The 16,427-nt window shown below is 40.2% G+C and overlaps 1 protein-coding gene across 6 annotated transcripts in view; it reads right to left on the bottom strand.

The window, feature by feature from the left end:
• Positions 1–401: 401 nt before the first annotated feature.
• Positions 402–16,427, bottom strand: part of LOC132854331 (uncharacterized) — a 139,708-nt gene continuing 123,682 nt past the window's right edge. For 5 of the 6 annotated variants that reach the window (XM_060882620.1, XM_060882623.1, XM_060882625.1 and 2 more), the window contains 6 exons: positions 9,885–10,073; positions 7,407–7,574; positions 6,073–6,243; positions 4,206–4,433; positions 2,389–2,595; positions 402–1,971 (listed from right to left, as the gene is read on the bottom strand). In XM_060882620.1, the coding sequence (XP_060738603.1) occupies positions 1,954–1,971; positions 2,389–2,595; positions 4,206–4,433; positions 6,073–6,243; positions 7,407–7,574; positions 9,885–10,073 (981 nt within the window). In that variant the 3' untranslated portion in view covers positions 402–1,953. Of the gene's footprint in view, positions 1,972–2,388; positions 2,596–2,627; positions 3,305–4,205; positions 4,434–6,072; positions 6,244–7,406; positions 7,575–9,884; positions 10,074–16,427 lie in introns of those variants that run through there. The other variant, XM_060882621.1, reaches the window with a different exon arrangement.

Below are 16,427 nucleotides of genomic sequence, written 5' to 3'. Positions count from 1 at the left end.
CATGTAATGAGTCCAGACACTGAGATATTTTCCTCCTTTTCTTCCCAGTGATTAATCTGATGAATGGGTTACAGACAATGGTGTGATTTTCACTGATGATCTGCTGCTTATAGTGTTTAAACGTGTCAGTTCTCTAAATAAGCAGCACATGATAACCAGAAAAAGTTTGTGCTGCTTTGATTATAAGCAGATTTTCCACAAGAGGACAGAAGTCTGTGAGCTCGCACTGATCTCAAGTGATTGACAGCTGCAGTGATTACAGAGAGAGTGAAATTTGTGGCTTTCTGTATTTATCCCAAACACCCTGTGGAAAAGCTGCTGAGGAACAACAGGTGTGTGTGTGTGTGTGTGTGCGTGTGTGTGTGTGATTACTTTTAGATTAAATAAAGTCAACAGAAATGTAAAATGATCTAAGACACTTTTATTTATTCTGCCTTTAAAAGCACATACAGAGTAAATGATACATGCAGCTGTAACTGTGTGTATAAGAGTTTATATGTTTGTGTATAAGTTTGTGTAGCTGTAAGTGTGTTAGTGTGTAAGCTATAAAAACAATGACGCTGCCCTTTAATATAAAACATGCAGCACAAACATTTTTACACCACAGAAATGTTTCTGCGACACAAAATACAGAAAAGCTTTTTTCCTCAAGCAAATCCAGTGAGAAGCGATAAAGTGAACTGTGTTCATCATGAAACAAAGACCAGAGTAAATCTGCTGAGAGAAACTTCAGAACTCCTGCAGTTTCATCCTGACAGTGTTAGTCTGAAGACACGGCGCAGGAACATCTCAGTCTGTTCATTTAGTTACTTCTTATGTCTAGAGCTTCATTCAGTCCACAAGAAAAGCACCAAAATCTCTTCTCTATTATCATCTGCACTTTCCTCACAGCTTCAAAACATCTTCAGTTCCTGTGTTCAACCTCTACAATATGGGTTAGTTTAATCAAATACATGTAAAAAAGGTTGCAGTAAAATCACAAAAACCTTCAAAAGCACTGACAAAATCCACAATCTGAATAAAAACTGTAAAATAACTACATTCATTTTACAGCATGAAGCTTTGTTACTCAACATGTTCATTCATTCATTCATTTTCTACCGCTTATCCGAACTACCTCGGGTCACGGGGAGCCTGTGCCTATCTCAGGCGTCATCGGGCATCAAGACAGGATACACCCTGGACGGAGTGCCAACCCATCACAGGGCACACACACACACTCTCATTCACTCACACAATCACACACTACGGACAATTTTCCAGAGATGCCAATCAACCTACCATGCATGTCTTTGGACCGGGGGAGGAAACCGGAGTACCCGGAGGAAACCCCCGAGGCACGGGGAGCACATGCAAACTCCACACACACAAGGCGGAGGCGGGAATTGAACCCCAACCCTGGAGGTGTGAGGCGAACGTGCTAAGCACTACGCCACCGTGCCCCAACATGTTCATATTAATCATATTATTGGTGTAACAGTTGGAGCAGATCTTTAACATTTTCTTCTTCAAATGTAAAATGTTCAAGATGTTAAACACAAGAAAACATCGTTACAATCAAAACAACATTAAAGACGTTTACAGCAGACACATGAACATGACTTTTTTTTTTTTTTTTTTTTTTACAAAATCTACAGGACTCAAGATACTTTGCTCTGAACTATAACAGATCCTCATTTTTTGATTCCGGATTATGTATTCTGTTACTCCTAAAGTGTGTGTGTATGTGTGTGTGTGTGTGTGTGTTGGTCTTTTAACTCATTCTCTTCTCTCCACAACACTTGATCTCCATGCTGCTCTCACCCTGCTCCATCACACACACACACACACGACAAATCGTTTCTGGTTGGTTCAGAGCTGGTGCTGGTTCAAAGTTGTTTCCACTGGCGAACCTTCTAAGAACCAGTTTGCCTTTCCATCGGTTAGAGAGCCGTCACAGAGCCGAGTCTGACATCATTGTATACATGTCCCCTGTCCCAGAAAAAACACAGAAAAAAGCCTTAGCATGTACATGTAGCTACTTACTATCATGTGTGCTGATAATTGATCATATTGCGGTAAAGTCAAAGTGTATTAAACATTAGTATACTTAAGGTACATTATCAAATGCGCTAACAGTAACCCCGCCCACAGCTTCGTGTATGTTTTACACACACACACACACACACACACACACACCTTTAGTGTTTATAAAACATGTTTATTCCTTTCACACAGATGTTTAAATAAAACCACAGATGAATCTGATGAACAGAATAAAGTGTAAAGGCAAAAATCTCTAAGCTGATAGACTGTTAGAAACAATCATCATCACAATTCATCTGTCTTACTGTGTGGAGCTCTGTGTGTGTGTGTGTGTGTGTGTGTGTGAACAAATAAGAAACGTACCTCTTCGTCAGATGTTAGACTGTAAAAATCCAGTGTGTTCAGCTGTTCCCTCTTTTCATCACAGATCTTTGAGACCTGTTTTGAATATTCAGTGTCGCTGTACTGCAGCTCCAGCTCACATGTTGCATTATATGCTTCTATGTACTTCTCCTTTGTCCATTCTTTAGTCTGTAGAAGCTTGTCCACACGGTCCAGTTTCCCCTTCAACTGTCACACACACACACACACACACACACACACACACACACACACACACATATACACACACACACACACACACACACACACACACACACACACACACAATCATTATCTATTTACTCAACACTTTTCTGGACACTACTCAGTGTGTCAGTTACTAAAAGGTAAATCCAGATGAAACTGAGTGAAACAGGGATCTGAGTGTGAGAAATGTGCAGGTGTCTCCACACAGAGTTTGGTCTTGGACATGGTGTCCCAGTGCACTGCTGCCTGTCCAGGTAGATTTCATCACATTTTCTTTACTCATCTCTACACTAAATAATTCATCATCATCAGACTTCAGTCATCAGTCGAACTGGAACACCAACAGAACACGTTCTGATCCAGAGAAGAACCCACAGTGTCCCAGTCATTTGGGTTTGTTGAGGAAAACGATCTGTGCTCTGATTCTGTCTCTTTGAAGCATTTGGACAAAGGTGAAGACTCATTGAGCTGCTTGGATGAAGGATGGAAAACAACTAATAACACACTGCTGTGTTAGGAAAGGCTCAGCCTCGCTCTGTCATGGACAGGATGCAGAAACGTGACCCAGGCTGTGGACAGAGCTGCTCTCACCACCAGAGGGAGACAGAGAGCTGAACATCACCAAGCAGTAATCAGACACGATGAATCCCACCTGGACTGGGAGCTGCTTAAGGTTTGTCCTCTGTGTGTCCTGAGAACAGAGAGTAGCTTTTAATCCCCCTTGGCAGATAGTCACTTCATTTCTGATCGTCTCCAGTTCTGTCTGTCTGTCCTAGTGATTCCCTCCTTACTCTCCACAGGACAGAGGTCCCGTTACAATTTTTATATTTTTTATGTTTAACTGTTTTATAAAAACATAGCAGTAAAGTGAATCAAATCTGACTTAGAAAGTTCAGAGATGTTTAATTAAATAAATAATAAAGTGTAAAGGGAAAAATATGTAAAGCTGACAGACTGTTAGAAACATCATCATCATCACAATCCAACTGTCTTAATGTTTGGAGTTCTGTGTGTCTCAATACTTCACCACTCCTGAGAAAATCGCACCATGCCACCACCTACTCAGCTTGCCAACTTCCAACCTCCAAATCTTCCCAGAAAGTTAATTCCATTAGGTCCAAATTCAGTGAAGCTCATTTCAACAGTCTAATTGCTCATCATTGACTATTTTGTTGTGGTAAAAACACTGTGGTACTTCACCACTACTGAGGATACGGTGATGTTGTGTCATTGACACGTAAAAAGAAACATGAGGAGAGATGGACGTAAAGTAAAGTGAGGATATTTATTTTAAACAAAAATCAAAAGAAAAGAAAATAAACTGGATGTTTTAACAAATCAACTTGTCTTGGTAGTAGAAAGGGGTCTTGTGCTATGGTCAGTGATGGTATCCATCATGCATCAGTTTTCCCCTTTTGGCCTCGCCTTCCCACACCTTATAAATTTGCCCCCATGAAATTAGCCATGTGGTATCCAAAAAAACATTAAAACATTTCAAACTAAGAATTACAATATTCAAATATTAATAAAAAATAATCTTTGGCTCTTACAGTGTGTGAGTGTGTGTATGTATAAACAAACAGGAAACATACCTCACTTCTCTTGGTCTTAAAAGGTTCTTCTTGGCTGTACTGTAATCTGTTCCAGCTAATCTGTGACCTATGTTCCATGCAGAGCAAAAAGACATCATTTAAATGTTCAGACTTCCTGTACAGGTACATCATCTGATTCAGCTCCCTCTCCAAACGTTCAATGTCCTCCTTTTTCCACTCTTCATTCTTCTTTAAAGGTTGTACCAGAGTTAGCAGTTGGCTGTTTAACTGTTACACACACACACACACACACACACACACACACACACACACACACACACACACACACACCCCCGTTAGTGAGTTAATCATTATATATTTCTCCATCATTTCTCTGAACAGTTTCAGTGTGAGGTCTTCTGGTGAGATGATCTATGGAGTAGTGTGTGTTTATGGAGGTTCCTGCAGACGTCCACTAGATTTCAGCATTTCTGCTTACGGTAAAGTTTGTTTAATGTTGTATTTTTATTCATCTTGTGTAACAGAAACTGAAAACTAGACCTAACGAAAATGATCATGATGTACAGACGTCACAACAGCGTCCTGCTCCAGCAAGAACCTCCTCAGCAGAGACTGATTCACCTAGTAGCCTGGAGGAGCAGATTGTGTTCAGACTGTGTTCAGACTGTGTACAAGACTGTGTTCAGACTGTGTTCACTCCAGATGACACTCTTACAGTCCACTCTTGATCTCACTGTAAAAACCCTTCAAGCTCCATCTGATGTCAGTGATGTCCTTCAGCTACTTGACAAAATTCCTGGGGTGAAGTTTGGGTTTCTTCCTCCAGCCAGGCTGCATGTTACTGATGACGATGTGGAAACACAGTTTAACTCACCAAACTCAGCTAAAGTATATTTCAGTTCCTTCGTATCTCATCAGACTGAATCATATGATTGGTGAATATCTGATGACAGACAGGTCAGTATGGTGAATTAGCATCAAGTTTGTGTCATGGTTTATTATGACTGAGACTCTGTTTGTGTTGTTTAAAGGGTTCCACTGTGTTTCATGTACAAACCTTATTGTAGATGTGTTCAGTGACAGTTAAGTCGATGTTGGTGATTGTATCTTGACTGGTGTGTACGCACATGTGCAGTGTTCTTAGTAAAGTTATACTGGGTTTACTGTGTAATGTTTCAGTTGTTTCTCTGCTTTTTTATTATTATTATTACTATTATTATTATTACTATTATTATTATTATTATTATTATTATTATTATTATTATTATTATTATTGATCGCCATATTGTACAGATTTCCATCTTTTCTTTTAATTTATAGTGTGTGTGTGTGTGTGTGTGTGTGTATGACTGTTTACTTTCAGTTGGTCGTGTGTGTGTTTTCCCTTCTCTTTCCTCCCTCTTTTTTTCTCTTTTTTGTTCTCTTATTTCTTTATCTCTTATTGTCTCCTTCTACATGAGGTGTGTTTATATGTACAGATATATTTCCCAGTGGATCAGTGGAGTAACTGCTGAATTCTCTTGGTAATTTCCTAACTCAGTCTGAGAGGATGTGAGATCACTTCTGCAGATCTTCATCTTGATCAGCAGCTGCTCAGTTCTCCTTCACAAGTCCAGTTTAAACCACGTCTTGGTCTGGTATTTTTTTATGAAATGTCAGAGTGAATTGTCTCCATTACTTTTGGTTGTGTAAATAAACTCCTTAGAGCAGGGCTTCCTACCAGAGACGCTCACACAAGCAGCCAGAATTCTGCTTCATTTCTAGTTGTCTGTTAAACATATTTATTCTCTTCACACAGCAGAAGAGACAGATTTACAGATGAATTTGATGAACAGAAGAAAGTGTAAAGAGAAAAATCTCTAACAGTGAGTGAGTAAAAGAGAGAGAGAACAAATAAGAAACATACCAGCTGTATCCTCTTTTCACTGCAGAACACTTTGACCGTGTCTTTATAATCAGTGTTGTTGTACTGCTGCTGCAGCTGATCGAGTGACTTCTCCACTTCTCTGTTCTTCTCCTCTGTTCCTCCTGCAGCCTTCTGTACAAGCTGGTCCACTAGTTGCTGTCGCCACTTTAACTGTTACAGACACACACACACACACACACACACACACACACACACACACACACACACACACACACACACACACACACACACACACACACACACACACACCACAGCATCTTTAGTGACTTAGACATTATCTATTTGTTCAACATTTTCCTCAACAATTTGTGTGCATGTTTTTTATTGTAAACAAAATTAAAAAGCTTTTACAGTTTTGACAATCACTCTCTCATTTCTGCTCATGGGTTCTATTTATCTATATGTCTGTCTATCTGTCTGTCTGTCTGTCTGTCTGTCTGTCTGTCTGTCCTACTGATTCCCTCCTTACTCTCCACAGGACAGAGGCCCTGTTACAGATTTGTATGTGTTTAAAAGTTTCTCTCTTTTTTATGAGAACATGTTTGTTCCCTTCACACAGCAGTGAAATGAATCAAATACGACTTCAACAGTTCAGATGTTTAAATAAAACTACAGATGAATTTGATGAACAGAATAAAGAGTCGTCTGTAGTTTAAATCTGACGAGTCGTCTGTAGTTTGTTGTTTAGAAGCTTGTCAGCACCTTGAAGAAAAAAGTGACTGAATCAGAAAAGAACAAATGATGTGTAAATAATTCAGATCTAAACAGGAGGTAAGAGGAGAGAAGATCTGGAGAAACCTTCTGCTTCCCTTCTCCTCTTACACACCACTAATCCCCCTGAGACCTGGGAAGTGTGTGATGTCATTATTCTGAAGAGTCTCTAGGATTTTACTCCAAAACCATCAGTAACGACAGTGATGTTTTACAGACTGTGTGTGTGTGTGTGTGTATATATGTGTGTGTGTGTGTGTGTGTGTGTGTATGTAAACATTTCTGGAAACATCAGTGTGTGTTTTCCCTTCTATACAACATGCAGTAGAAATAACTTGAGGTAAGATAGATCCTGTCTCATGGGACATGTGGGTAAAGATTGCATCATATCCTGTAGGAAAAGAAGGTTTAATGTTTGTTCTTCTTCAGTAAAAAGACTCTCAGGAAGATCTTGTTCTTTTCTGGAATCTCCAACAGAAAACAAACACAAAACCCAGTTTAAAACACAACAAGAAAATATACATTATGTTTAAAGGAGGAAGCAGATCACACACAGTGAGTGAGTGAGTAAAAGCGAGAGAGAGAACAAATAAGAAACATACCAGCTGTCTCCTCTTGGCACTGCAGAACACTTCGACCTTGTGATTATATTCAGTGTTGTACTGCTGCTGCAGCTGATCGAGTGACTTCTCCACTTCTCTGATCTTCTCCTCTGTTCCTCCTGCAGCCTTCTGTACAAGCTGGTCCACTAGTTGCTGTCGCCACTTTAACTGTTACAGACACACACACACACACACACACACACACACACACACACACACACACACACACACACACACACACACACACAGAATCTTTAGTGACTTAAACATTATCTATTTGTTCAACATTTTCCTCAACAATTTGTGTGCAGGTTTTTTTATTAAACAAAATTAAAAAGCTTTTACAGTTTTGACAATCACTCTCTCATTTCTGCTCATGGGTTCTATTTATCTATATGTCTGTCTATCTGTCTGTCTGTCCTACTGATTCCCTCCTTACTCTCCACAGGACAGAGGCCCTGTTACAGTTTTTATACGTTTAAAAGTTTCTCTCTTTTTTATGAGAACATGTTTGTTCCCTTCACACAGCAGTGAAATGAATCAAATACGACTTCAACAGTTCAGATGTTTAAATAAAACTACAGATGAATTTGATGAACAGAATAAAGAGTCGTCTGTAGTTTAAATCTGACGAGTCGTCTGTAGTTTGTTGTTTAGTGTGTAAATTGTTGGAAAGTGTGTGATGTTATTATTCTGAAGAGTCTCTAGGATTTTACTCTGAATCCATCAGTAACGACAGTGATGTTTTACAGACTGTGTGTGTGTGTGTGTATATATGTGTGTGTGTGTGTGTGTGTATGTAAACATTTCTGGAAACATCAGTGTGTGTTTTCCCTTCTATACAAAAAGCAGTAGAAATAACTTGAGGTAAGATAGATCCTGTCTCATGGGACATGTGGGTAAAGATTGCATCATATCCTGTAGGAAAAGAAGGTTTAATGTTTGTTCTTCTTCAGTAAAAAGACTCACAGGAAGATCTTGTTCTTTTCTGGAATCTCCAACAGAAAACAAACACAAAACCCAGTTTAAAACACAACAAGAAAATATACATTATGTTTAAAGGAGGAAGCAGGTCCCACACACACACACATACCCACGCACAATTGTGCACACACACGCTCCCGCACACACACAGATGTCACAACAGCGTCCTGCTCCAGCAAGAACCTCCTACGCAGAGCCTGATTCACCTAGTAGCCTGGAGGAGCAGATTGTGTTCAGACTGTGTTCAGACTGTGTACAAGACTGTGTTCAGACTGTGTTCACTCCAGATGACACTCTTACAGTCCACTCTTGATCTCACTGTAAAAACTCTACAAGCTCCATCTGATGTCAGTGATGTCCTTCAGCTACTTGACAAAATTCCTGGGGTGAAGTTTGGATTTCTTCCTCCAGCCAGGCTGCATGTTACTGATGACGATGTGGAAACAGTTTAACTCACCAAACTCAGCTAAAGTATATTTCAGTTCCTTCGTATCTCATCAGACTGAATCATATGATTGGTGAATATCTGATGACAGACAGGTCAGTATGGTGAATTAGCATCAAGTTTGTGTCATGGTTTATTATGACTGAGACTCTGTTTGTGTTGTTTAAAGGGTTCCACTGTGTTTCATGTACAAACCTTATTGTAGATGTGTTCAGTGACAGTTAAGTCGATGTTGGTGATTGTATCTTGACTGGTGTGTACGCACATGTGCAGTGTTCTTAGTAAAGTTATACTGGGTTTACTGTGTAATGTTTCAGTTGTTTCTCTGCTTTTTTATTATTATTATTACTATTATTATTATTACTATTATTATTATTATTATTATTATTATTATTATTATTATTGATCGCCATATTGTACAGATTTCCATCTTTTCTTTTAATTTATTGTGTGTGTGTGTGTGTGTGTATGACTGTTTACTTTCAGTTGGTCGTGTGTGTGTTTTCCCTTCTCTTTCCTCCCTCTTTTTTTCTCTTTTTTGTTATTTCTTTATCTCTTATTTTCTCCTTCTACAGGAGGTGTGTTTATATGTACAGATATATTTCCCAGTGGATCAGTGGAGTAACTGCTGAATTCTCTTGGTAATTTCCTAACTCAGTCTGAGAGGATGTGAGATCACTTCTGCAGATCTTCATCTTGATCAGCAGCTGCTCAGTTCTCCTTCACAAGTCCAGTTTAAACCACGTCTTGGTCTGGTATTTTTTTTATGAAATGTCAGAGTGAATTGTCTCCATTACTTTTGGTTGTGTAAATAAACTCCTTAGAGCAGGGCTTCCTACCAGAGACGCTCACACAAGCAGCCAGAATTCTGCTTCATTTCTAGTTGTCTGTTAAACATATTTATTCTCTTCACACAGCAGTGAAATGAATCAAATACAACTTACACAGTTTACTGATGTTTAAATAAAACTACAGATGAACAGAATAAAGTGTAAAGGGGAAGCGAGAGAGAGAGAGAGAGAGAGAGAGAGAACAAATAAGAAACATACCAGCTGTTCCCTCTTGTCACTGCAGAACACTTTGACCTTGTGTTTATATTCAGTGTTGTTGTACTGCTGCTGCAGCTGATCGAGTGACTTCTCCACTTCTCTGATCTTCTCCTCTGTTCCTTCAGCCTCCTGTACAAGCTGGTCCACCTCCTGTACAAGCTGGTCCACTAGTTGCTGTCGCCTCTCCAACTGTTACACACACACACACACACACACACACACACACACACACACACACACACACACACACACACACACACACACACACACACACACACACACACACACACACACACACACACACACACACACACACACACACACACACACACACACACACACACACACACACACACAGCAGCATCTTTAGTGACATAGACATTATCTATTCGTGGCCTAATGGTTAGAGAGTCTGACTCGTAATCCTAAGGTTGTGGGTTCGAGTCTCGGGCCGGCCACGACTGAGGTGTCCTTGAGCAAGGCACCGAACCCCTCCACCTGCTCCCCGGGCGCCGCAGCATAAATGGCTGCCCACTGCTCCGGGTGTGTGTTCACGGTGTGTGTGTTCACTGCTGTGTGTGCACTTTGGATGGGTTAAATGCAGAGAACGAATTCTGAGTATGGGTCACCATACTTAGCCGTATGTCACGTCACTTTCACTTTCACTTATTTGTTCAACATTTTCCTCAACAATTTGTGTGCAGGTTTTTTTATTAAACAAAATTAAAAAGCTTTTACAGTTTTGACAATCAATCTCTCATTTCTGCTCATGGGTTCTATTTATCTATATGTCTGTCTATCTGTCTGTCTGTCCTACTGATTCCCTCCTTACTCTCCACAGGACAGAGGCCCTGTTACAGTTTTTATGCGTTTAAAAATTTCTCTCTTTTTTATGAGAACATGTTTGTTCCCTTCACACAGCAGTGAAATGAATCAAATACGACTTCAACAGTTCAGATGTTTAAATAAAACTACAGATGAATTTGATGAACAGAATAAAGAGTCGTCTGTAGTTTAAATCTGACGAGTCATCTGTAGTTTGTTGTTTTAGCACAAGTGCACACACACCCGCACACACACACAGACATCACAAAGCGTCCTGCTCCAGCAAGAACCTCCTCAGCAGATTGTAATGTTTCAATTGTTTCACTTCTTTTTCACTATTATTATTATTATTATTATTATTATTATTATTATTATTATTGTTGAACGCCATATTGTGCAGATTGTTCCATCTTTTCTTTTTATTTATTGTGTGTGTGTGTGTTTGTGTGTGTGACTGTTTTCTTTCAGTGGGTCATGTGTGTGTTTTCCCTTCTCCTCCCTCCCTCTCTCTTGTTTCTTCTTTATTACATTATTTCTTTATCTCTTATTTTCTGGTTCTACAGGATTTGTGTTTATGAGATCACTTCTGCAGGTCTTCATCTTGATCAGCAGCTGCTCAGTTCTCCTTCACAAGTCCAGTTTAAACCACATCTTGGTCAAGTGTCAAGAGTCAAGAAGCTTTTATTGTCATTTCAACCATATATAGCTGTTGCAGTACACAGTGAAATGAGACAACGTTCCTCCAGGATCATAGTGCTACATAAAACAAAGCCAGGCTAAGGACTTGTAAGTAGTCTTAGCCACATAAAGTGCAACTGTGCAATCTGGTGCAAACAGTGCAGGACAAGACAAACAAGACAGACAAGACAGTGCAGGACAAAAGACAGTGCAGGACAAAAGACAGTGCAGACACAAAGTTACAAGACAATACAAAAAGTACAAAAAATGCAATACACAAAAGACGATAAACAGTAAACAGTAACAGAAACAGCGCCGACCGACCAGTGTATATACTGTATGTGAATACTGAATGTTCAAACAATATTTCGTGCAGTAACATTAGAATGAACAGTTTCTTAGCAGCAGGTCCTTGGGATAATATATAGAATTGTGCAAAAAACAGCACATGACTGAAATATTGTACAATATGTGCAATAGAAAAAGTGTGCAAAACAGCATGTAAACAGTTTGCTGGATTGTAAGCAGCATGTTATGATGTGTCAGTGTGTGTGTTTTGTGAGGGTCTGTGCAGTCCATACAGATGATGTGTGTGTATGTTGTGCTCAGTACAGTACAGTTCAGTTATTGAGAAGTCTGATGGCTTGTGGGAAGAAACTGTTACACAGTCTGGTCGTGAGGGCCCGAATGCTTCGGTACCTCTTTCCAGATGGCAGGAGGGTGAAGAGTGTGTGTGAGGGGTGTGTGGGGTCATCCACAATGCTGTTGGCTTTGCGGATGCAGCGTGTGGTGTAAGTGTCTATGATAGAGGGAAGAGAGACCTGGTCTGGTCTGGTCTGGTCTGGTATTTTTTATGAAATGTCAGAGTGAATCGTCTCCATTACTTTTGGTTGTGTAAATAAACTCCTTAGAGCAGGGCTTCCTACCAGAGACACTCACACAAGCAGCCAGAATTCTGCTTCATTTCTAGTTGTCTGTTAAACATATTTATTCTCTTCACACAGCAGTGAAATGAATCAAATACACAAACATATTTACTGATGAACAGAATAAAGTGTAAAGGGGAAAATCTCTAATAAGCTGAGAGACTGTTAGAAACATCATCATTGTTAACATGTTATTCCTCCACTACTCTGTTCATTACAGCATAAGGTGCTTCTATTCTGTTAAATACGGTACGGTGTGCCGGAAGTTTCTCAGCACATGTGCAGCGCGGGTTGTTCAGTGTGTGTGAGTGACGATGATGCCGGACACTGGAATAAAGTTGTGTAGACAATAAACGTCGTGTTTATTTCAATTAACATGGTAGCAGCGGATGGTTAAAGGATGGCAGCGAGTTATAAAGTTCCCCCGAAGTTTGATGAAGCCAGGCCATACGAGTGTTGGAAAAATGAAGTTAACATCTGGACCCGGGTTACCGACCTGGATAAAAAGAAGCAAGCCCTTGCTGTCGCTTTGGGGTTTGAAGGGAGAGCACGTGAGACGGCAATGGAAATACCTGCGGAAGATTTGGACCGCGATAACGGCATGGCAATGTTGATGGCAAAGCTGGACGGCGCGTTCCTTAAAGAGGAAAAAGATCACGCGTATGAAGCCTATTCATACTTTGATGGCATAACAAAGAATAATTCCATTTCCATGGAAGACCACATAATTGACTTTGAACAGCTATACAACCGGATGAAAAAGTATAATATGACGCTTCCTGATGCTGTACTGGCTTTTAAGCTTTTAGACACGGTCTGTCTCGACGATAAAAGCAGACAGCTGGCACTGACGGCCAGCACCGAGCTCACATTCTCCTCTATGAAATCGCCTCTAAAAAGGATTTTTGGAGGGAAAACGACAGGCTCATCAAACGGAATACAAGTGAACCAGGACGTGGCGTTTTTCACAGAACAAAGACCACATGGCAGAGGAAAACGGATCACAACTTTCCAAAGTGGACAACTAAAGCAGCCATTAGCGGGAACTAATCCACTGGATAAGTTTGGTAAGAGATCCAAATGTGCTATTTGCCAGTGTACATTTCATTGAGCTAAAAACTGTCCCCACAAGAAAACTGAACAAGTAAGATTAACTGCAGAGGTAGAGGAATGTAACATCACATTGTTTACAAAGGCCGCCATCACAGATGCAGAGATATTTATGACTGAAGCATTGGGATCAGCAATTATTGACACTGCTTGTACTCGTACTGTGTGTAGGGAGAAATGGATGAAAAGCTATATTGATGACCTTCACCCAAGATCAAGTAAACCAGTTGATGCAAACAGAAACTCCTAGTTGCAGACCATTTCGATTCGGAGATGGGAATTTGTTATATTCCACAAATAATTTGAAACTACCAGCTAAAATAGGACTGACAAAATGCCAAATTGAGACTGAAGTTGTCAAGGCTGACATTCCACTTCTGCTGAGTAAAACATCACTGAAGAAAGCAGGGACCATTTTGGACATGGAAAATGATAGTGCAGTGCAGTGAGAGTGCAGTGATGTTCAAACAATGCATTCCTCTTGAATTTACTAGTTCTGGACATTACTGTGTCAATATCAGAGACAAAGAAACTAAAAAAGGTCAAACTGAAGAAAAAGTCCTAACAGTGACAGAAAATATGTCTCCAGATGTGAAACGCAGTCCTTCTGAAGCTCCACAAACAGTTTGGTCACGCATCGGCAGACAGGCTACAGAGACTCATTCACAGTTCAGGAAACAATGATAAAGAATGCTTTACTATTTTACAACAAATAGTATCTGACTGTGAAATATGCCAGAAGTACAAAAAGACAAAGCCTAGGCCTGTTGTGGGGCTGCCCTTAGCTTCGGAATATAACGAGACCGTGGCAGTGGATCTACACGAGCTGGAGCCAGGTGTGTGGTATATTCATATTATCGACCACTTTACACGTTTCAGCGCTGGAAACATTGTTAAAACTAAGAAGTCATCTGAAATTGTAAATTCCTTCATTCACACTTGGATAAGTGTTCATGGCGCCCCCCAGAGGCTGTACAGTGACAATGGTGGAGAATTCAACAACGAAGAGATCAGAGACATGGCTGAAAACTTTGACATTGAGACAAAAACAACAGCAGGGTACAGTCCATGGAGCAACGGACTACTTGAGAGGCATAATCAAACGCTCACTGAGATAATCCAGAAGGTCAAATGAGAAAATGGATGTGACTGGCAAACTGCCCTTGACTGGGCCCTCATGGCCAAGAACAGTATGTTGAATGTTCATGGCTACAGTCCATATCAATCCTTCTGTATTAGTCGACAAACTATCTGCTCTAGAAGGAACCACTATGAGTGCAAGAGTTGGAGAGCACATTTCTGCATTACATGCTTCTAGGAAAGCATTCACTGAAGCAGAGACTTCTGAGCTGATAAGAAGAGCACTACGTAAACAGCTCAGACCCACAGACATGTATGTGACAGGAGACCAGGTATACTACAAAAGAGCAGACTGTCCTGAGTGGAAGGGACCAGGGGTAGTTATCGGTCAAGATGGAGCTGTTGTATTTGTAAGACATGGGGGGACTCTTGTTAGAGTACATCAGTCCAGGCTCTGCAAGATAAACACACAGGATCAGGAATCTGCAAAGCAAACTGTTCAGAACAACAAAGACACAGCAAGTGAAAAATGCAGTTTAAACAACGGAGCAGAAAGCTCAGATGGTGAAGAAAACACAGACAGCAAACAGGAAAACATCAGTGATGATGAGGAGAACACAGGAGAAGTGTTTCATTCTACGACACAAACTGAAACAGATCACAATGTTAGTGATAACCTTTAGTTAGTCTTTTCTGCTGGTGTGAATTTAAGAGCAGGACAGACCGTGACATTTATGAAACAGGATGGTGATGGGCTACAGAGAGCTAAGGTTTTAGGCAGAGCAGGTAAAGCCTCTGGAAAATAACCTGACGGCAGTGATGGACAAAAGGAGCCAGTGGATATGTCATGTGTTGATAATCTTAACATTCACAAGCTGCAGAAAGACTCCCCAACATGTGCTTCCGACTCTCTGAGGCTATTGTTAGCAGTAATCTGTCAAAATAAGTGGCAAGTTCATTCTATGGACATCAAATCTGCTTTCTTACAGGGCATGCAGTTGTCCAGAGAAATCTATGTCCGGCCCCCTCCTGAAGCAGAAAAAAAAGACATTCTATGGAAACTAAACAAATGTGTTTATGGCCTTGCAGATGCATCACTGTATTGGTACAACAAGGTGAAAGACATCATGCTGAGTACAGGTGGGAGAATGTCTCAAGTAGATCCGGCAGTGTTCTATTGGTTGGATGAACAGTGTAAGATTACTGGAGTACTCGCATGTCATGTTGATGATTTTCTTTGGGCAGGCTCAGAAAACTTCTTAATGGTGTAGTTCATGTACATCAACATACTTACATTGAAAACCTACAGCCTATTCGCCTGCAAGAAGCACGTGCAGTGCAGAGAGATTCCTCTCTTAATGAGACTGATAAAGAACAGCTTAGTTCAAAAATAGGACAGGTACTATGGGTTGCAAAACAAACCAGACCAGACATTATGTTTGATGCAAGCAGCTTAGCGTCTAATATAAAAGATGCCACAGTCTATTCCAGGGGTCACCAACCTTTTTAAGACTGAGGGCTACTTCAAGGGAACTGAGTAGTACGAAGGGCTACCTGTCTGATACAAACTTCCTCAATAGCAAAATTGCACAGATCACTTTTTAATAATAATAATAATAATATGGTGAAGAGACTGTTCACATGTCAATGTTAATTATTTCCCCAATTATTAACAATGATTTATACAACAATGATGGAAGGAATATTCACAAGTAATTTAGTCTTTTTCAAAAAATGTTCACATTTCTGTGCACCATTTTTAGTTTAATGTTATGGTGTTTTCAAAGAACACATGTTATCTCTTCTTTGTCTGTTAGTGGGAAGCCTGGCACTGCATTCTGCTCACCAGTGTACTGTAATCTGGTGAATAATTTGACACTGCAAGTCTTGAGTGAGTCTTGTAAATGTGCATCAGTAAGGTGTG

Source organism: Tachysurus vachellii, chromosome 12, assembly GCF_030014155.1.
Source record: "Tachysurus vachellii isolate PV-2020 chromosome 12, HZAU_Pvac_v1, whole genome shotgun sequence".
Taxonomy (NCBI): Eukaryota; Metazoa; Chordata; class Actinopteri; order Siluriformes; family Bagridae; genus Tachysurus; species Tachysurus vachellii.
The sequence above is the reverse complement of the archived record's forward strand: the minus strand, read 5'-3'. Positions and strand labels throughout refer to the sequence as shown.